Consider the following 23,401-nt stretch of genomic DNA (forward strand, 5'->3'; position numbering starts at 1 on the left):
GTGTGCTATAGGCCTAATGACTCTGATGAGTATAATAAGTAACTGTACAGGGAAATGGAGTGGGCCAGTACATCAGAGTCTTATAATGGGGGATTTTAATTTCCCAGATATTGACTGGAATTTGGGGACTGGTCACTCACACACTAGTAAGGCTTTTGTGGATTTATTGGATGATTGTTTTCTACATCAGCATGTTCGGGAGGCAACTAGAGGGAGTAATAATCTTGATTTGATTATCAGTAGTGATTCTTCATGTACTAAGAATCTGCAGATAAAGGAACCACTAGGTGGCAGTGATCACAGTGTGCTGAAGAGGGATTTACTCAAAGAGGTAACTACCATTAGGGGTAAAGGGAAGGGTTATTTAAATAAGACAGTATTTAAATTCTATACAGTGGGACCAACTGATGATGTTACCAACAGCAAATTCAAAATGGGAAGCATTCAAAGAACTTATCTTGGAAGCTACTAGGCTTTACATACCAACTAAGAAATATTGTTCAAGGTTTAGGCCTAAATGTATGTCAGATGAACTAATGAGAAATATGGCAGAAAAGAAAATGCATGGGCTACATACAAATTAACACGTGACACAGAAGCCTATAATAGATACAAGTTGATCTGTAAGTTACAAAGGAGGTTAGGCAGGCGAAGGCAGACTACGAGAAATCTTTGGCAAGGGATGCAAAGAAAAACAGCAAAGAGTTCTTTACTTATGTAAACTCTAGAAGGAAGGGGATGAATCAGATTGGTCCACTTGATATCGATGGGTCAACTGTTGATGATCCTGCTCAGGTAGCTAACAAACCAAATGAATATTTTGCATCGACATTCACACATGAGGAGTTATTCAGCGAGGGGAATCCCAGAGGTGTATTCAACTCTGGCAGTAAGCTAGAGAATCTTGTAATAACTGAGAGTAAAGTGGAGGAGAAATTGAAGATAAACACAAGAAAGGCACCTGGGATGGATGGCATCTATCCAGTTATATTGTAGGCCTGACGTAGCCCAGTGGTCAGGAGCGAGAGTGCATAGCACGCGTTCCTTGAGTTGGACCGGGGTTCAAGCCCGTGACTACTAAATACGATAAATATTTGTATTGACGATTTCGGTTGTCATGCCGGAGTATAAACAGAAAATATTTTTAAAATAGGCAGCAAAGGAAGTAAGCAAACCCTTAGCCATAATTATGAGAGCTTCCTTGGACTCAGGGGAGGTACCCACAAACTAGAGAAGTGCAAATGTGACCCCAATTCACAAAGGAGGATCAAAGGCTGACACAAATAATTATAGACCTGTGAGTTTAACTTCTGTTCCAGGAAAATTAATGGAGGCACTGGTTAAAGAAGCACTGCAGGATCATCCAGACAAGACTTCAGTTATAGCTCGGACACAGCATGGTTTTGTTAAGGGTATTGCCTGCCCAATTTGATTGGATACTATGATGCAGTCACAAAAGAACTGGATGCAGGGTAAAACTTTGATATTATATACTTGGATCTTAAGAAGGCTTTTGATACTGTTGCACATGGAAGACTGCTGCACAAATTGGAGCAGTGTGGCATTGGAGGCAAATTTCTGCTATGTATAAAGGGGTGGTTGAAGGGGAGAAGACAGAGTGGTAATCAATGGACACTGCTCATCTTGGACTAATGTTATTAGTGGAGCACCTCAGGGTTCAGTGTTGGGTCCATTATTGTTTTCTGTATTTATAAATGATATTGATGATAGTACATATCAAGCTTAATGTCCAAGTTTGCAGACGATACAAAGGTTGGCAGGGTTGTCAAGGACACTACTGACACTATGCTGCTGCAACAGGATCTGGAAAGGTTGAGCAGATGTGCTGAGAGGTGGCAAATGAAGTTTAACATTGACAAATGTAAAGTACTACATATGAGAAACAGCAACCCCAGAGCAACGTATCAACTCTGTGGTACTGCACTGACAGTGGTAGAGAATGAAAGGGACCTGGGGGTGGTTGTGCAGGCAGATATGAAGTTCTCTGAGCAGTGCAGACTGGCTGCAAGAGTAGCTCATGGTGTATTGTCAATGATATATAGGAATTTTTCTAGCAGGGATAAGGAGGTGATTATTCCCTTGTATAAGGCAATGGTCAGGCCACACCTAGAGTACTGTATACAGGTCTGGAGGCCTCATTTCAAGAAGGATGTACGAGCTGCTGGAACGAGTACAGAGAAGGGCAACAAGATTAGTGAATGGAACAAAGGGGTGCTCTTACGAAGAAAGGCTTAAGTTTTGCAAATTACAGTGTCTGGAGACTAGGCACCGGCGAGGTGATCTGATAGAGGTGTATAAAGCCTTGAATGGTTTGAGCATGCTCAATGCTGATAGGATTCTTCCTCTTGCTCAGAATAATCACCTCAGAGGACATAAATTCAAATTGAGGAAAGACAGATGTAGGATAGACGTGCGGAAATTTTACTTTAGCCAGCGGGTGGTTGGTTGGTGGAACAGACATTCCTTGTCGTGTAAGTTGGTAGCCTAAATAAGTTTAAGGCTCAGCTGGACAGGTATTTCGAACGAACAGAGGGGTGAAGTGGTTTTTTTTTTTTTTTTGGCTGATGCTGCATAAGCTTGCTTTCTTGCATCAAATGCCTCTACTAATGCTAATGTTGCTGAGACGTTTAATCTACTACACTCACGGAGGCATATCGGCATTTTTGTGAAAAGGGACGGTCTGCACCCGCGCCCGAACAAAGAGGCCCAATGAATTTCCTAAATGGTTTCATGATTATAAAAAAAGAAAGGAGGCCCCAAAACTAACCATGCAACCAGGCCCCCAGATACTATTGTACACTCCTGCTAATCAGTTCAACTATGAGATTCAAAACAATCCACAAGTGCGCGCAGGGATATCAGGCAGCCAGTAGTGATAATATGACAGCTACAGTGCTTCGCGCTATATCTGGCTCCTTCAGCATACATATCATTTTACGAAATCGCCATGCCTTTTCCTTGGCGATATTGCATTATCAAAATGCATGGCATGGCTATGGTTTACCAGCAGGGCCGTGAACTGCTACAATTTACATCCAAAGGTTCCTGATATACATATTAGAAGAAAAGAGAATTGAAGATGAAATAGCCATCATGATTGTCAAATCTGATGCCTCTCAGTTTCTTTCTATTATATCTTCCAAGAACGTTGCAGGTCTGCAACATAATATTATATTTGAGTATGCAAATATCGGTGAAGACATGCTCTTGAACTTCAAAGGACCGACGAAAGCATCCCGTACTATTTCATGTTTCATAACGCGCTGCAGATAATGACGTTTGGATAATGAACCCAGCTTCCGTAAAATGTTAATGTCATCTGACAACTTTTGCTTTATTAGACGTTTTTCAAACTTCATCGGAAAACAACGATGCACATCTGTAACGGAACACATTTCTTCATATTTCAAAGTATAAATCATATTCACTGCCATTCAATTCTGCAGTAAGTGTTCGGATGGTCGTGATGCTTCTAGGGGGAAAATTACGATGTTCCGTCAATACAGCAAACAAGCTGAATGTTGGAAAACTGTTTTACAGTATATTAAACAAGTTTTCTGAATGTGTTGTGAATAAATTTGATTGCATATATAGTTTTGATTTGAAAATTTTGAAAGACGACAATATGACGTTCAAAAGTTAGCGAAGTCTGTATCACTATACACAGGCAACTTCCCTTATACGTGCAAATTACGTAAGGGTGCTTACAGGTACTACGCAGATTGACCAGAGTCTGCGTCGGACAGCAGGTAAATGATTGTTAAGGTGCGTTTACACCTAGAACGTGTCCGAGAGGCCAAATGGGCATTTATATATCGAAAAATTAGCCTCAAGTCAAGAACTGCAGCGATCGTGTTCGCTGAGCGAAAACAATACTGTGTTTTTGGATTTTGACATGCTTAAAATCCAAAAACCCATAGCGAATACAGCACGTGCGTGGCAGACAAATCCATCGTTTGACACGGAATTTTGTGCATATAGGGAGTGGTGGTTATGAATGGCAACTATGTGCTTTGTGCATAATATAAATTCACGAAGTACTGTATTTATTTAAGCAAATGTCACAAGTGAATAATTTTCGAAGCAAAGGAACACTTATATTTGATCGATTTATTTTCAGTTTCATTATTAAATTTCGGAATATTATAATCTATAATAGAATTCACAAATTATTTATATAGTACTATTACTAAGGGAGTTCCACAAGGCTCCTCTTTATATCCGCTTCTGTATGGTTTACTTTTAACGATATCTGTAATTATTTATCAACAGAAATTCTATCCTCTCCTGTGCTAATGACGTTAAATTATATAAATTAACCACGAATATAGAGGGCTACTTCATTTTGCATGAAGGATTTAATCGATTTCAATGGGTCACTGAGAATGTGCTAATGTTAAATACTAATAAATGCTTTATTATGATGATCATCGAACTATATAATGTTCTTTTATAAATTATCTTTATAAAATAGATGATAATATAATAAAATGTAAATAATTCAGTGGATTCTTTGTGTTCATATCACTGATAATGGTTATTATGAAACCCAAAATAAGGACAATCGTGAACAAAGCGTCAAAAAGATTAAGTCTAATTAAAAGAATAGCGACAGACTTTGAGGCTAAATTTTAAATTACAATTTATTTAATGTCTGTTATTTCTATCCACGAGTATGTATAGCAAAGCTGGTCCCCTTCGGCAAAGGGTTATATTAAAATGACAGAAAAAGTTCAAATATCATTGATCAATCAAATACTCAACCTATAAATTGAACCAACTCAAAATGCTATTCTGAATGGTGATCCAGTTTTAAATTGATCCTGCTTGGAAAACGAAGAAATTACTTGGATCTAACTTTTATAAATAAAGTAATAATGGGCTCAGTTGACGCTCCAGGTCCATTTTGGTATTACTGATTTTAAATTCATCTCACGTCCGCTTAGGGACCATCTCTATTTCAAGTTAAATTTTCATAAACTAATATTTTTTCCTTGTATAATTATTATTTAAATCCATTATGTAGCACTTAATGGACTAAATATTGATCCCTTCTTGAAAGAATCAAGCTTTAAGAGAGAAATTAAGAATGCCAATATCAAATCTTGATTTTGTAAAGTATAAATTTTACGTATATAAATTTGATTTTATCAAATAGTAGTAATGGCAAATAATGCAAGAAAGCAAGCTTATATAGCTAACAAAAAAAAAAAAAAAAAAAAAACACTACGCAGTTCACTCATCTGTACCTCCACAAATTTGTCCAGTTCTTCCTTGAATTTTATTTCACCCAAACTCTTCCACACCAACAGATGGAAGCCTCTTCCAAAGCAATCAACCAAATTCTGACTGAAGGCAAACTTCCACACATCTATCCTGCCACCATCCTTCCTCAACTTGGATTTATGCCCCCTCATATGTGTAGTCTCAGCAGGTGGAAGAATGTAATTAACATTCAGCTTACTCGATCCATTCAAAGCTTTAAACACCTCAATCAGATCTCCCCGCACGGTGTCCAGTCTCGATAGTTTTCAGAACTGAAGCCTTTCTAGGTAACAGCACTCTTTTAGTAATAGTAATGGAGGCATGTGAAGCAAGAAAGCAAGTATATGTAGAATCATCATCATTCTACTCTTCCGTTTGGCACTGGTTATGTCCCTATTTAGATGTCGACCTCCATTGTTGTCGGGCACTTGAATTTTTCGTCATTTGTTGATAGCTCTGAAAGCCTGTGTTTTCCTTTAGGCATTGGTGCCATTCTCTTTTGGGTCATCCTGGTGGTCTCTTATCTCCAATTCTTCCTGACAGTCTACATTAGGCAGCCTGTGTTGTTTCATCCCGTTCACATGTCCAAACTACTGAAGTTGTTTTTGTATATCTATTCTATTACGTTGCTTTCAAAATTTAGATCTTTTCTAACTTGTTTATTAGTTTTATGTTCTCTCCAATTTGTTTTATTGATTTTCCTTAGAAATCTCATTTCAAATGCCATTATTTTTTGCCTTTCTTTCTTATTGAGTCTCCATATGTAGCATCAGCCAAAAAAAGAAAAAAATTCACACATCCATTCTCTCTAAAAGTTTGTCCAGTTCCTACTTGAATTTATTTAAGCTATCAACTTCCACAGCGACAGACGGAAGTTTGTTCCAGCAATTAACCACCCGCTGGCTAAAGAAAAAAAAATATATTTTTTAACAATAACAAATATTCAGAAAAATGGCCACTTTTCAGAAGATTCGCAGTTTTTTTTAATTCCACTATTATTAGAAAGTTTAACTGATTCTCTTATTTATATATATTTTCAGAAGTAACTGGCCACCTACATTTATCAAAGAACTTTTTATTGATATAATAGTTAATATCGTGTCGCACACCTTTTTGCCTTCGTACTTTATCCTCATCAGTAGACTCTGGGTAAATTTTTCATAACAGGAAAATAGTATTTTGGCCCATTCCTCCTTCAACACAGTGGTCAGTTCAACTATTGATTGTGAACGTTATTAGATTCCCATTCATTCTAAAAGTTTTCATTGACGCTACTGCACACATGTACAGTGTGATAGGGTGCCTTGTTAAACTGAAACCACTCGCTTCCCACAATGCTTCAACAGTGTAGGAAGGGAGGAATTTTACAGAATATCAATGTACCTCATGTAATTCATTGTTATTCCAGGAATGACGCCCAATGGCCTAAACCACGAGAAATAACTCAGTAACAGAATTTCTGCCAACTTTCCCAATCAGACCGATACACTTTAGTAAATAACGTTCTTCGGGCATCCATCCGCTCATCAGATCGGAAACGTGTTCCTTGATTCATCAACGTACATGTTTCTTTTAATTTTCATTCTTTTAATTCTACTCCATTATATCCGACGATTGGTTTGTGGGCTGCAGCTCTTCTGCAAAATCAGTTGTATGCAGTTGCCTATATATTGTTATTACACTAATAAGTTCCTGTGGCCACCGAATAATGTCCAACTGCTGTTAGGCATTATTCGATGCATGAATAACTGGAATTAATTACGTATTTTTTAATATTATTTTTTGTTGACTATTGACTGGTAATAGTTAATTAATGATTAAGTCAGCCACCGCTGATCTATGGCAGCGTCACTCAAATGTTTTTGAACAAGGTCCCCCAATTTAAAATATTTTGTTATTACTGTTTTCAATTATAAATCATTGTGATCAAACAAAATTATTGTTAACCTATTTTCAGAAATTTCCATTCCATATTTCAAACTATGCAGATATAAAAAATAAAATGGAAAATTTATCGTTCTGTCTATAATCCTTCTACTTGATTGCTTATATCTTGGCTTCCAGAAATATTTGGGATAAAAGTCTCGAACTATTCTGTCGGAATTAGTGGAGAGTGATGTCGTATCTTTATTGTTATGCAACTCATTCGCGGCACACAATGGACCAAAAGTCCAGCTTTTCGCTAGCCTTCATAGACTCGCGTACTCGTGCCACAAGGGGTCCACAGCTACAGTTAACGTTGCAGTATTGCTACAACAGCAAGAAAAGATTGCCTGTTAATCTGACATACATGTCCCCCTATTAGAAAGCTAAGCTCAGCGACTACTACTGTATTTCATTGATCTGCTGGCTTCCAGGCAGAGTGTGCTCACACTCCCAGCGTTGGCTACTGCAATATCAAGTCTAAAAATAAATTTCTGTTTATACTTTGAGATGGTCACATAGGGTCAGAAAAGAGGAGTTTACAAGAACATACTATATTTAGCTGGCATGCGAACTTGAACCACAGTCAACTCAAAGGCCTCTACTCCCCCCCCCGCGCGCTTACAGGCATAACAGTGATACTGTATTTCTAAATTAATTTTTAGCCTTAGTTGGTTTTTATAAGCACCTATAGTATCGCCAGCCCTAACTTATTTAATAATGATTATAAACATGAAACTACATCGAACGGTTGCAAAAAAAAAAAAAAATAAATAAATAAATAAATAAAATAAAAAAATAATAAAATCAACATATCAAGAGCATATAGTTTTCTCACTTCTATATATAAATACAATAATTCTTGTTACCTTCAAAATTAAGTGAAATGGTTGCTTGTCCCTCTCCTGCTTTGTTTTTTGCGATAACTTTATAATCACCACCATCGGAGGTAGTAACACCTTGAATTTCCAACGTCACAATATGATTGTGTTTATCAGAAGAAAGTCCATATTTCGTTCTACCACTATCTTTTACCACTTTGCCTTGGTGGTACCTGGAAATATATAACAAAGATATTCGGCATAAAGACGAAAGATACACGAACTAAAATATTAATTTTAAAAATAAAGATGGATAAATATTAATTATCATTCAATAATCACGAGTAACTCAAATTCAAATACAAAGGGTACTAGGAAAGTTTTGCAATATGACGCGACAATGAATCACAGGAAGCTGCTTGTTGCTGCATGTTGAGACATGTTCATACGTGCATAGTAGCCGCCGCGCCAAGTCGATGGGCTCAGTTATTCATTAGTAGTGAGAGTGTAAAGTGCTTGCGATGGCATCGTGGTCACGAAATGAGATAAGGACAGTTTTGCGGTATAATTTCGTGCGTGGTTTAACCATAGACCAGTGCTTAGAAGAAATGACTCTTGCACTAGATGATGATTGTCCACATATTCAGGTGGTATAGAGAATTCCAAAGGGGAAATTTCACTCTGGAGGATTCTGAGAGGCCGGGAAGGCCACGAACGTCAGTTACGGAGGAAAACGTTACTGCTGTGAGGAAAATGCTTGACGAAAACAGGCGAGTGACCTACCAACAGATAGAGGATACTTTGGGCCTAAATGCACCAGCAATTCGTTCGATTCTGCAAGATCATTTGCACGGGAAGAAACTTTGTTCTCTCCGGGTGCCGCATCAACTGACTGAAGAGCAGATGACACGACGTGTGACTTGGTGCCGGGAGATGTTAAAAAAGTTTGATAAGGGACAATCTCGGTATGTGAACAACATCGTGACAGGTGACGAGACTTGGCTGTACTATTACGATCTGCCGACCAAGGCTCAAAACAAAGTTTGGGTCTTTGATGATGACGACACACCCGTAATTGTCAGAAAATCCCGATCTGTAAAGAGGAAAATGATAGCTGTATTTTTCAAATAGAGTAGAATTGTGGAACGTGTCGTTTTCGACACGCAGAAGACAGTCACAGCTAAGTGGTATACTGAACAATGCCTGCCTAAAGTCATTGGATCTATGAAGAACCTGCGGCCAAAGTCAAGAATGGACACCTGGTACCTCCATCACGAAAATGCTCCAGCTCACCGCGCCAAAGCCTGCACCGAATATTTGACCACGACAGGACTGAAACTTCTCGAGCACCCTCCCTACAGTCCCGACCTTGCTCCCTGCGACTTTGCACTGTTCCCGCATGTGAAAATGAAGCTAAAAGGGAGGCGGTTTTCCAGTGATGAGGACCTTCTACGGGCTTGGGACAACGAGTGTGCTTTACTCCCTAGTGAAACTTGGCAGAACTGGTATAAAGATTGGTTTCGGAGGATGGAGAGGTGTATTGAATGTAGAGGAAATTACTTTGAAAAAATTAAATAAACAAAGCTGTATTGCAAAACTTTCCTAGTACCTTTGTATATAAACAATTTTATTGGTTACAATAACGAGCTAAATAATAAGCCTAGACTATTTTGAGCAAAATAGAATAAATGTAAGTTTTTTTTTTTTTTTTTTTTTTCAGAAGTGAAAACTCCAGAATACCAGTGATATTCTTTGTGACAAAGAATATGTCATAAAGTAAAAAAAAAAAAATCTGGAGAAGAAAATGAATAAATTGAAGATCGCCTGATGAAGGATAATAAATACAAATAAATGAGAGAGAGAGAGAGAGAGAGAGAGAGAGAGAGAAAATGAAGAGGAATTCGGCAGCCGATGGTCCATCTCCTCAAGGGAAAAGCTACAATGCCCTCCAGCGGACGAAATAAGAACTTATTGTTTCGATTTCCAAGATCTTATCATTCCACTGTTTTTTTTTTTTTTTTTATATATTTGTGAATTAACTTTGATAGAGCAGAAAAAAAAATTGTGTTTTATTCATAATAATCGAGTGTTATAACAAAAATTATATTTATTCTTGGCTCCTTTCACCAAGATTGATACTGAGTTTACCACGCGGACATTCATGCATAAATATACAGACATACATAGGTGTACACGTGTATCTCGTAACAAATCACAAGACACTTTCTGATTGTGGATGAGGGAGGGATAAATGAAGAAACAATTCAAATTGCAATACCGCTAGCATTTATAAATTTCTATTTGGATTTTGTTATCTTAGTAATAAACAAATTAAGCCTTTGCTAGAAATTAATTATGAGTTATCTTGGTAAATAATTTTATCTAGCCTACGATTATATTATATTCGTAAGATATATTATAAAATCATATTTATTAAATTATTCTATTTTTAGTTATTTTGAAATCATGTTCAATTATTTTAGCACTCATACCAACTAAGAAGGATGTACAGCTGTTTGAACGAGTACAGAGAATTGATTTATTGAACTCTCCTGTGACCATTGTCACAGGAGAGTTCAATAAATCGCATTAGATTAACACCAATTTAGCATTAGCAAGGGCACATGATGCAAGAAAGCAAGCTTATATAGCATCAGTCAACAAAAAAAAAAAAACACCCCCTTCTCATTTCACTCATTCATCCGCTCCAAATGTTTGTCTAGTGCTGCCTTGGATCTGTTTAAGCTATCCACTTCTACAATGACAGATGGAAGTTTGTTCCAGCAATCAACCACCCGCTGGATAAAGGCAAACTTCCCCACATCTATCCTATAACTGTCTTTCCTCAATTTGAATTTATGCCCTCCTCAGGCGATTATTCTGAGGAAGAATCCCATCAGCATTGAGCATGCTCAAACCATTCAAGGTTTGAGCATGCTCAGTGCTAATGAGATTCACCTTTATACACCTCAATCAGATTACCTCGCAAGTTCCTAGTCTCCAGACACTGTAATTTGCAAAACTAAAGCCTTTCTTCGTAAGAGCAACCCTTTGTTCCGTTCTGTAATCTTGTTGGCCTTCTCTGTACTCGTTCAAACAGCTCTACATCCTTCTTAAAACGAGGCCCCCAGACCTGTATATAGTACTCAAGGTGTGGCCTGACCATTGCCTTATACAAGTGGATAATCACCTCCTTATCCCTGCTAGAAACATTCCTGTATATCATTGACAAGACACCATGGGCTATTGACAAGACACCACGGGGTACAATTGATCGAACAGATGTTTTTTTTTCTTGACTTCGTTAACAGCCTTTTGTAGGTCCTCTTCAGTCCAAGTTGCTCGTAAATTCTTCTTAACATGTGTTCGAGTTGTCTAGTGTATAATAACAAAATATAGGTACTAACAAAGTAAGAAGCAAGTGTACTTAAATTGTAATGAAATTAAAACTTAAAAACATAAAATGATTCGGGGTAATATGCCGCACACGGCAAATTACCCTTTGACTGCGAGCCGTATAACCCAAAATTACACCCATTTTTAAAGATCCTGCTTAAGCTACGTCATTTTAAAAATGGCGGCCTGCTGATGCCACGAACATACATATCTGTAAAGAATTACAAGCTTTAACTCACCTGTTCACTTTATTTACACAAATTTTTTACTTCTCCTTTCACTTATACATTTTCCTGTACTTTATAAAGTTTTGGCTATCATAAATAGACATAAATAGCTTGTAATTCTGGTGAAAATCAGTCAAAATCGCTTTCCGTCATCACCATGTCCCTCAAAATGGTTAGCGCCATCTATACTTGGATTTTATTAAGTGCAGCATATTACCCAATGTGCCATATTTCCCCAACTTACTATACATTAAAATACCCTTGACAGTAATGTCAAGAGTATTTTAAACAAATTAAACAATTTGGCTTTTGATCAAATTACCCAATACTGATATTGTTGGACTTACTGAAACATGGTGCCAATTAGCGATACGAGATGAAGAAATTCATTTCGGTGAATACTGTGCTGTGTGTTCAGGAGAGGCAGAGAGGTTTGGAGGTGAGGGGGAAGATGTGATACTTTCCATCAAAAACTGTGGCAAGAATATTCCCTGATTCAGATCACAGTAATACGGATATTGAGTCAGTTTGGTATGAAATGACTTGCAATGAAGGGATAACGGTACTTTGGTATGTTACAGGCAATTAGCTCCAAGGAGTAAGAGAAAACTCGCTTTAGGCAGATTGAATAAACTAGTACTTATGACTGTTTCATTAGGGGGCGACTTTAACCGTACTCCTTAAACACTGAAAAACGTGGACCGAAAATAAATAGTATCAGTGGTTGATTGCCCCCCCCCCAAAAAACAAAGTGGATTTCCCCCCCCCCCAAAAAAAAAAAAAAAAAAAAAACAAAGTGGTTGATTGATACTTATCCAAGCATGTCCGAGAGACTACAAGGAAGACTAAGAACTTAGATCTGGTTTTCACTTTTCATACGTGAATACAAAAAAGGATTATTGTCAATGGCAGGTGAATTGAACGGATACTTCTCGACGATAGTTACAGCTGGCCTAAGCAAGCTTGAATTTCTGGAGAATGTTAAAGAGCCAGATTGTTGTAAAATAGGTGATATAATGATCTCTGAGAAACATTTGTTAGAAAAAGCTACTGAAGTTAAAGGGGGACAAGCTCCAGGGAAAGATGATATATACAGGAAGTCTCAAAAATACACGGCATAACTTCAGGAATGAGTTCCTCGTATGTAGACAATAAAAATATTTTATATCAACATAGTTCTGGAAATGCTTGGTTCCCGAGTTATTAACCGGAATGTCTTATCTCCCGCAGGTGATTTCCTTCATCACAAGGTACTGACAGAATCTGGTGGTTTTCCATTCCGACCATGTACTCAAATCAGGAGCAAACGGATATGCACTTTATGTACGGTATGGCAAAGGGCAATGCTCTGGAGGCTCGTCGTTTGTACCACGAAAGGTTCCCAGAACGAAGATGTCCAGACAGGAAAACGTTTGAAGGTATCCATCGCCGCCTTTGTGAACATGGGACCTTTACACCTCCTGCTCCTGGTCGGTGGATAGGTAGAGGTGGACCAACTGCCTGGCCTCCACGCTCACCGATTTAAACCCACTAGATTTCTTCTAGTGGAGCCATTTAAAGTCATTGGTGTATTCGACTCCGGTAGCTGATGTAGAAACTCTCCGCAATCGAATTGTGGCAGGTTGTGAGACAATACGAAACATGCCAGGAATTTGGCATCGTCTTCGCGAGTCCATCAGACGTCGATGTGAGGACTGTATTCAGGCAGAGGTTGGACGTTTTTAACATTTAAGGTGATGTGAACAGTCAAGTGTCATAGACAGACCTTGAAAACTCGGAAACCAAGCATTTCCGGAACTGTGTTGATATAAAATATTTTTATTGTCTACGTATGAGGAACTCATTCCTGAAGTTATGCCGTGTATTTTTTAGGCACCCTGTATATTCAGTTAAAATTAAAAGGCAGCATATGAGCGTATCAAACCATTGGGAATATTACTGTGAGCGTTATTAGACTCTGCAAAGATTCTCAAAGGTGGTGCTTGTTTGTTTGTTTGGGGATATTTTTGGCGCATGGGCGTCTATGGCCATAGTGCGCCATACATAAGTTAGTATTTATGCTATTTCATTATGGATCGAGAGTCAGGAAACTGATTGTTGACTAGCTAAATGAGATGGTATACATTGATCGCTTTGAGAAAGGTAAAAATATTTGAGACATTTCTTTCATTGCCCAAAAGTGAAATAAGCGTTAGTGGGTCTTCAGTCGTGGCTGGAGTGAAGAGATTCTGGCGTTCTATTGCAAATTTTGTGCATTCCACAAGGATATGTTTCACTGAAAGCACTGTTTTACAGTGATCACACTGGGGGTGAATCTCCCCTCTTAAAAGGTAACCATGAGTAATATTAGTGTGACCTATTCGGAGACGAGCTAGTATTACCTCCTGTTATCGAATTACACTGAGGCTTGAAGGCCATTACTCAAGATTAAAGGTGGTGCTAAAGAGGATTTAGGTAACTATAGGTGAATTTGACTACTGTGTAGGGAAGACCATGGTGTTTGTGTTTAAGCATACGATTAAGGATCATTTAGCATTAGCATAGGCACATGATGCAAGAAAGCAAGCTTATACAACATCAGTCAAAAAAAAAAAAAAAACCTCATTTCACCCATCCACTCGCTCCAAATGTTTGTCTAGTTCAGCCTTGAATCTATTTAAACTATCAACTTCTACAACGACAGATGGGAGTTTGTTCCAGCAATCAACCAAACGCTGGCTAAAGGAAAACTTCCGCACATCTATCCTACAACTGTCTTTCCTCAATTTGAATTTATGCATCAGCATTGAGCATGCTCAAACCATTCAAGGCTCTATACGCCTCAATCAGATCACCTCGCTAGTGCCTAGTCTCCAGACACTGTAATTTGCAAAACTTAAGCTTTTCTTCATAAGAGCAACCCTTTGTTCCATTCACTAATCTTGTTGCCCTTCTCTGTACTCGTTCCAGCAGCTCTACATACTTCTTAAAATGAGGCCTCCAGACCTGTATACAGCACTCAAGGAGTGGCCTGACCGTTGCCTTATACAAGGGAATAATCACCTCCTTATCCCTGCTAGAAAAATTCCTGCATATCATTGACAAGACACCATGAGCTACTTTTGCAGACCGTCTGCGCTGCTCAGAAACTTCATATCTGCCTGCACAATTACCCCCAGGTCCTTTTCATTCTCTACCACTGTCAGTGTAGTACCACAGAGTTGATACGTTACTCTGGGGTTACTGCTTCCAATATGCAGTACTTTACATTTGTCAATGTTAAACTCAGCTGCCACCTCTCAGCCCATCTGCCCAACTTTTATAGATCCTGTTGCAGCAGTGTACTGTCATTAACAACCCTGCCAACCTTCGTATCGTTTGGACATTAAGCCTGATATACCATCATCAATATCATGAATAAATACAGAAAACAACAATGTTTTCTGTATGGCAAACGGCAATGCTCTGAACCCTGGGGGACTCCAGTAATAACATTAGTCCACGAAGAGTAGTGTCCATTGATTATCACTCTGTCTTCTCCCACTTAACCATCCCTTTATCCATTTAGAAAAGAATAGTACCTTGAACAGATACCAGTATGTGTTCGGTAAGGGCCTGACCAACCTAGTAAATTACGGCGGTGTACTAATAAAAAAAAATAAAAAAATTTGGATGCAGCTAAAAATTTTGACATTATACCTACAAAGCTTTCAATACATACTGTCCCTCACAGAGAGCTGCTATATAAAATGGAAGAGGTTGGAGTTACTGATAAGATCTCTACGCTGGACTGTAGGCTGACTAAAAGATAGAAGATCAAGGATCTTCAGGTTGGACAGTGTAACAAGTGGGGGTTCCCCAGGACTCTGTTAGGTTTCCTCCTATTTCTAATTTTCATAACTGATATTAATGGGGATATTCCAGAAAGCCTTTCAAAGAATGACTTGAAGGTGAGAAGGATATTTAAAAATTCGTACCAAGCTACGATGCTTCAAAAAGCCTTGAATTGGTTGCATACATGGCTCGAAAAATGCCAGTTCCGGCTCTCCAAATTTCTGTGATTAACAGAAATCTGGAGAATGAGAATCCTGGAGCCGCGTGTAAACAAGGTGTGGGGAAAGGTACTTAAAGTATTTCACGAGAAAAAATACTTGTGTGTGTTACAATTCAGGCTAACATGAAATTTCCATGAAGCGTAAACAACAGGTGGCTACAAAGACACATGGTGTTCCATAAACCTCCTACGCACCCGTCTCATCTTCCTTGGAAAGATCTGTTACGCCTAACATAGCTGAGTGGTTGGATCGAGAGTACAGTAGCAAACGCGTTTGAGTTAACAGTGGTTCTAACTCACGTTGATTACTAATCATGGTTAATGATGGTCATCATCATCAGCCATTTTCAATCCACTGCAGGATGAAGGCCTCTCCAGCAACTTTCCAGTTCCTTCTGTTTTGAGCACTGGCCATCCATTTACTACTCAAAAACTCATGAATTTCATCTATCCATCTCCGCCTTTATCTTCCAGGTTTTCTTCTAGCTCCTCTTGGGTACCATTCTGTTATTTTCTTAGTCCATCTGTCATCATGTCTTCGAGCTATGTGTCCTGCCCAAGACCATTTTAGTTCTTTAGTTTTGATAACAATGTCCTTTACTTGAGTTTGCTGCCTAATCCATCTTTTTTTCTCTTCTTATCTAACAGTCTGATTCCCAATATAATTCGTTCCATTCTTCGCTGTGTAGTTCTTAGCTTCTCTTCCATTCTTTTGGTGAGTGCCCAAGTTTCACTTCCATAAGTCATGGTGGGGAGTATACATTGGTTCATTATTTTACGTTTCAGACAAACTGGGATATTGCTCTTCAGTATGTGACTATATTTCCTGAATGCTATCCATCCAAAATTTATTCTTCTCTTGACTTCCAGCCATTTATCATTATTACAGCTAATAACTTGTCCCAGATAAGTATATGACTCCACCTTTTCAATTACTGCTCCTTCAATCATTATTTCCCTTTCCGTGGCATACTTGTTCATCATTACTTTTGTTTTAGCCATATTCATCTTTAGTCCAAAATCCTTACTAGCTGTGCATAACTGATTAAGATTTTCCTCTAATTCTTTGGGATCGTGGCTTATGACCACAATGTCATTTGCAAATCGTAAATGGTTTAGGTACTCTCCGTTCACATTAACTCCTTTCTGCGACCAGTCTAATCTTTGAAAGCTTCCTCAAGGGCAGCAGTAAACAGCTTTGGAGATATTGTGTCTCCTTGTCGAACTCCTTTCTCGATTTTAAATTTGCTACTGTCTTTGTCTAGTCTAATAAAGGATGTAGCACTCTCATATATTTTCTTCAAAATCATAATATATGGAGTATCTATGCCTTGTCTTTCCAGTGCCTGAAACATTGCCTTATGCTGTATGGAGTCAAATGCCTTTTCATAATCCACAAATGCCAGGCATAATGGTGTTTTATATTCATTTGCTTTCTCCATTAGCTGTGATATTACGTGAAGGTGATCCATAGTTGAGAATCCTGTCCTAAAGCCAGCTTGCTCTTTCGGTTGATTCTCATCAAGTATTCTTTCTAATCTGTTAGTAATCACCCTTGTGAACAACTTGTAGATATGGGATAACAAGCTAATTGGTCTATAATTTCCAATTTCTGATTTATCTCCTTTCTTATGCAGCAAAACTATGATTGCATTATTCCACTGCTTAGGCATCACACCTTTTCTAATGCACTTTGTGAAGAGCCTTGCCAGTTTTTGTGTTACGTCTCTTCCTCCCAATTTTAACAACTCTACAGTAACTTCATCTTCCCCCGGGGCTTTCCGATTCTTCATTTTCTTCAATGCATGTTCTACCTCATCAGGAAGAATATTGGGTATGCCGTATGTGTTGCTACTTTGCAATCCATCTTCCCCACTGCTGGTATCATTCCCTCGCTCCTTGTATAATTCTCTATAGTAGTCTTCTGCTATTTGAATTATGCCCTCTCTGCTGTTTATAAGTACACCATCACTATTCTTCAGTTTCAGTATCATTTGTCTTTCTGTATTACTGCTCATGGCTGCTGATTTAAATCCTTTGTTTTCCCTTAATGCTTGTTCTACTTTTCTTGTGTTAAATCTTCTTATGTCCTCTCTGAGTCTCTTTCTAATGGCTTTGCATAACTCAGTATACTCAATTTTCTCCCTGTCAGTGTTTTTCTTGCTCTTCATTTGTCGTCTTTGGTTCATCATGACAAGTGTTTCTTGGCTAATTTTTTCTTCTTTGGATTTCTGTTTCCCTATAGGTTTCTTGGGCTTTATCACTTTCAGAAAGTTGTAATATTCCTCATCGATATCTTGGTCCTGAGCAGTCTGCAGAAGCTCAAACTTGTTCTTAAGTTCCAGTACATACTGCTTTTTCTCCTCCTCTGTTATTTCAAAGACCTTTGTATTATTTACTCGAGTCAGTTTTTTCCTTTCCTTTCCTACATCTATATCAAGTGTACATCTTACCATTCTGTGATCACTTCCAACATTTACCTTATTCAGGACGGTAACATCATTCACAATATATCTTCTGTTAGTGAGGATGAAGTCGATTTCATTAGTTGTTAATCCATTTGGACTCTTCCATGTCCACTTTCTGTTCACCCTTTTCTTGAAAAAAGTGTTCATTACTGACATTCCTTGAGATTCTGCAAATTCCACAAGTCTTTCACCTCTTTTATTTCTTTCACCAATTCCAAAATTTCCTATAGTTCCTCTTTCTGCGCTGTTTTGCCTTTTTCCAACCTTAGCATTGAAGTCCCCCATAATAATAGTGTAGTGGGTTTTCTGCTCATCTAGAAGACTCTCAATTTCAGTGTACATTTCTTCAACCTCTTCATCATCATGGCTCGATGTTGGTGCATAAATCATTATAATCTTTAGCTTGTACCTCGTAGAAATCTTGAGTATTAGTCTTGACACCCTTGGTGATGTACTTTTGAATTCCAAAATGTTGTTTTTAAAATCTTTATGGACCAGAAACCCAACTCCACCTTCACTCCTTTCACTGTTTCCATTGGTGTACAGCAGATTTCCACTTGATAAACTTATAAGTGATTCATTTCTTCTTCTTGTTTCAGCCAAACCGATGATATTCCAATTCACATTTTCTAATTCCTTTTCCAGCTCTAATATCCTGTCTTCACCGATGAGTGATCGTACGTTATAACAGGCCAAGTTCAATTTCCGTGCATGGCAGCCTGGTCGTACCCAGAGATTCTTAGCACCCTCTGCTTCCACTCTGATCCTCTCGCTGCCGTAAGAGGGAGAGTGAAAGCTGCTGGGGACTGAGGGCCATTTGTATTGTTGTGCTCTCATTGCTGGAGGGTTTGGTCTTTTCCTCTTCACGCTGACCAGGCGTCTTGAAGAGAACCACTCTACACGTTCGTTGCCACCTAAGTGACGTAACAGGGCTTACCATCGAGAAGGTGTGCATGAGTGGATTTTAGGGAGGCAGGCCAACCGGACTTCTCCTAAATCTTCTGTAATAGAGAGATATTGGATCCATCAGTGTTTTAGGCTGAGTGTCTGATAACACACAGGATACCTGTTCCCCTCTAAGCCCCTAATGATGGTATTCGTACCTAAATTATGTAAATTCCTCTGACCAATGTGCCGGAGTATAAACAGAACAGAAATGAATTCTGCATTAATGGGACCTTTTCATGTAGTGGCTTTATTTTTATTTGCATCTTGGCATTTAAAATGCCTTGAAATTTCTCGGAATGAAGCACCATGAATATTGTTTCAACAATATCGTGAACATTGTCCCATATAAAATATCCTTTTTGGTTCATTTATTTAGGCAAAAGCAATATAATAATGATCTAGATAAGCTTTATTACCAGATTTGAATGCTATCAGTGTAGTGAGATTTTTTTTTTTTCTAATCTCCATAGTCAATCGCCTCTTTACTCTTTACTGAGCATTTCGAGAAATAGTCGGAATCGGCTGCTGCATTTGGGAGGTCAAATTGCAATTATTTTCTCTAAAGCTTCATGCGTTAACACAGCATGGTGCATTTAATGCTCATATTAAAATGTTTATTATTGATAACGCCAAAAATGATGTAAGGAAGCAAACGTTTTCCGCATCAGTTAAAATAAAATAAATTATTAATAATAAAATTGAATAGAATATTCACTTTTCTCACTCCCAACAAGGTAAGCATCCAATTCCGCTTTGAATTTAACCAGTCTCGTTCTCTCTTCCACTTTGTAAGCAACTTATTTCAGTGTTCGGATCCGGTTCCCATTAGTGAACTTAATGAAACCCAATCTTCTGTTATTCCCTGAGTCTTTATATTTGTATCTCCTGGTTTTGTCTTGCATAAGAGGGAGAACAAACCTCCCACATTCATTTTGCTCAAACCCCTTCAGTGCTTTATACATCAATCTGATCTTCCCTTAAATATCTACTTGTCAAACCTTGTATCGAAGCCGTTCAGATGTGCATTGATTTTCTACCCTTCACTAATCTGGTCGCCCTTCTTTGAACCCTCTCTAGAAGTTCTAGAGTTTGTTTGTTTTTTAGGTGCGGTCTCTGCAACTAAATACAGCATTTCAAACGTAGCCAAATAATTGCCCTGTAAAGGAATAATGAAGTCCTTTCCCTGCTAACAAAGGTCTTATAAATCATGGATAGGATGCGACTTCCTAGCCGCCTGCTTACATTTCATGGAAAATTTCATATCATAGTGAATTGTGAAACAAATTATTTTTATTTTTTTCCTTTAACCACTTATCTCATCCAATCCCAGATTATACGCTACTCCAATATTTTATTTGCCAAACTTTATTTGTCATTTTTCGCATCATATATGGCGCCTCCGTAGCCAGGTGGGCAGGAGCAGCAGTGCGTAGCCCACGCTTCTTGATTAGACCGGGGTTCGAGCCCGTGACCACCAAATACGGAGGATGCGGAAAGGTCAGGGAATGACCACCGCATATCCCCGTAGTTGCTAATGCTCCTAAAAACCAAATAACAAACAAACAAACAGCATCATATATGCAACCTAAAAATATTTTTTGACTAAATATCTAAGAGTACAAAAGAGGTTATTTATGCATGGGTACTGCACTTCCATCAAATAGAGTACTAGAAATGATGGAAGGGCAGTACCTATGCATAAACAACCTCTTTGATATATGCAACCAATCCAAGTCGTTTAGAAGCTTTTTTGTGAAATTATAAACATTTTGGAGATTATTTGAAGATAGAGACATCTTCATACTAACAGACTAGAAAGAATACTTGATGAGAATCAACCGAAAGAGCAAGCTGGCTTTAGGACAGGATTCTCAACCATGGATCACCTTCACGTAATATCAGAGCTTAATGGAGAAAGCAAATGAATATAAAACACCATTATGCCTGGCATTTGTGGATTATGAAAAGGCATTTGACTCCATACAGCGTAAGGCAATGTTTCCGGCACTGGAAAGACAAGGCATATATTTTGAAGAAAATATATGAGAACGCTACCTGCATTATTAGACTAGAAAAAGACAGTAGCAAATTTAAAATTGAGAAAGGAGTTCGACAAGGAGACAATATCTCCAAATTTGTTTACTGCTGTCCTTGAGGAAGCTTTCAGAAGATTAGACTGATTGCAGAAAAGAGTCGATGGGAATGGAGAGTATCTAAACTGTTTACGATTTGAAGATGACATTGTGGTCTTCAAATCGTAAACAAATCATAAGCCACGATCCCAAAGAATTAGAGGAAAATCTTAATCGGTTGTGCAGAGTTAGTAAGGATTTCGGACTAAAGATGAATAAGGCTAAAACAAAAGTAATGATGAAAAAGTATGCCACAGAAAGGGATATAATCATTGAAGGAGCAGTAATTGAAAAGGTGGATTCATATACTTATCTGGGACAAGTCATTAGCTGTAATAATGATAAATGCCTGGAAGTCAAGAGAAGAATAAATTTTGGATGGATAGCATTCAGGAAATATAGTCACATACTGAGGAGCAATATCCCAATGTGTCTGAAACGTAAGCTAATGAACCAATGTATACTCCCCACCATGACTTATGGAAGTGAAACTTGGGCACTCACCAAAAGAATGGAAGAGAAGCTGAGAACTACACAGCGAAGAATGGAATGAATTATATTGGGAATCAGACTGTTAGATAAGAAGAGAAACACATGGATTAGGCAGCAAACTCAAGTAAAGGACATTCTTATCAAAACTAAAGAACTAAAACGGTGTTGGGCAGGACACAAAGCTCGAAAGCATGACAGTTGGACTAAGAAAATAAAAGAATGGTACCCAAGAGAAGCTATAAGCAAACCTGGACGACAATGACGGAGATGGACAGATGAAATTCATGAGTTCGTGGGTAGTAAATGGATGTCCATTGCACAAAACAGAAGGAACTGGAAAGTTGCTGGAGAGGCCTTCATCCTACAGTGGATTGAAAATGGCTAATGATGATAGAATGCGGTAACAAACGATAACAAAAGTATATTTATACTTACCATTCCAATTTTGGCGCGGGGTCAGCTATAAGTCTGCATTCAAATATGATTTTGTTAAAGTTATCAGCTTGTCTAATCACAGGTTTTTCGGTAAACAGAGGTTTGGTTCCTTCTGCAGGCATAGGAGCTTCGTCACCTAAAAGAAAGCAAGCATTGTTTCAAAAACAAGTGCTAAAATTATAAACAAATAGTCGTGTTAATTTTTCGTCATCCATAAATATTTCATTTTGGTGAAATCTTATTAAATTCTATTATAACTTAAAGTATACTGTACCTGCCTCTAACTATCCATTCGAGTACTTCTGTACTTCTGCAAACGATTTTTATCATTATTGGGAGTTTTTTTTTTTTTAAAACATGGCTGTCTAGCTTCTGAACACAAGAGGTTCAAAATGTATCTTACGTTATTATATTTTGTGCTTTTCACAATACCAAAATTGTAAATAAAGTGAAAATCTTATTTAATTAACTCCTCTGACTGTGTGGTCATCCCAGAGAATAAACAGAAAATTTATTTACTTATTTATTAACCTAATTAGCTATTTCGACAGAGTCACTCACGAGTTGGGTGTAGGAAATAAATATGGTACTGTTTACTTACTCTTAGATTAAACGAAGCAGTTAAAATCAGTCCCAGATTTTGATTTAACAAAGCATTTAAATAAGATGGAACACGTTGTCATTATGGGTAACAGTTAGAAGAATGGATTGCTGCAAGATAAGACGCAGAGGATTATGATTAATAGCTCCTCTTCATATTGGGCTAACCTAAAAAAGTGGGCATCCCCCTAGGTTTGCTACTAGGACTACTGGCGCCTCCGTAGCCAGGTGGGCAGGAGCAGTAGTGCGTAGTACACGCTTCTTGATTAGACCGGGGTTCGAGCCCGTGACAACCAAATACGGAGGAGGCGGAAAGGTCAGGGAATAACCACTGTATATCCCTGGAGCAATATGGCCTTAGTTGCTAATGCTCCTAAAAACCAAATAACAACTAGGACTACTACTATTTTCATAAAGACATCTATGGAAGGTGGCAGGTGTGATGTCAAAATTTGCAGCTGATGTGAAGAATGGGACAGTAGTTAGGCAGCCCTCCTTCAAGACGACGCGGTTAGACTTCAAGAATGGTCAGAAAAGTGTCAGCTATGTTTTAATGTTACAAAATGCAAGGTCTTACTCCTGGAAAATAACAATCCCCAAATAACTTATACACGTGGAGAGGTTGAATTAAAAACAAATG

The 23,401-nt window shown here is 38.2% G+C and overlaps 1 protein-coding gene across 1 annotated transcript in view; it reads right to left on the bottom strand.

The window, feature by feature from the left end:
* The window catches only part of LOC150087120 (twitchin-like), a 3,511,780-nt gene that overhangs the window by 3,377,960 nt on the left and 110,419 nt on the right, over positions 1-23,401 (bottom strand). Inside the window, 2 exon segments of the mRNA XM_090372971.1 lie at positions 8,079-8,263; positions 22,162-22,297. Coding sequence (XP_090229097.1) covers positions 8,079-8,263; positions 22,162-22,297 — 321 coding nt within the window.

The sequence above is a fragment of the Mastigoproctus giganteus genome, chromosome 4, assembly GCF_048544385.1.
Source record: "Mastigoproctus giganteus isolate SK-2022 chromosome 4, ASM4854438v1, whole genome shotgun sequence".
NCBI classification, from domain to species: Eukaryota; Metazoa; Arthropoda; class Arachnida; order Uropygi; family Thelyphonidae; genus Mastigoproctus; species Mastigoproctus giganteus.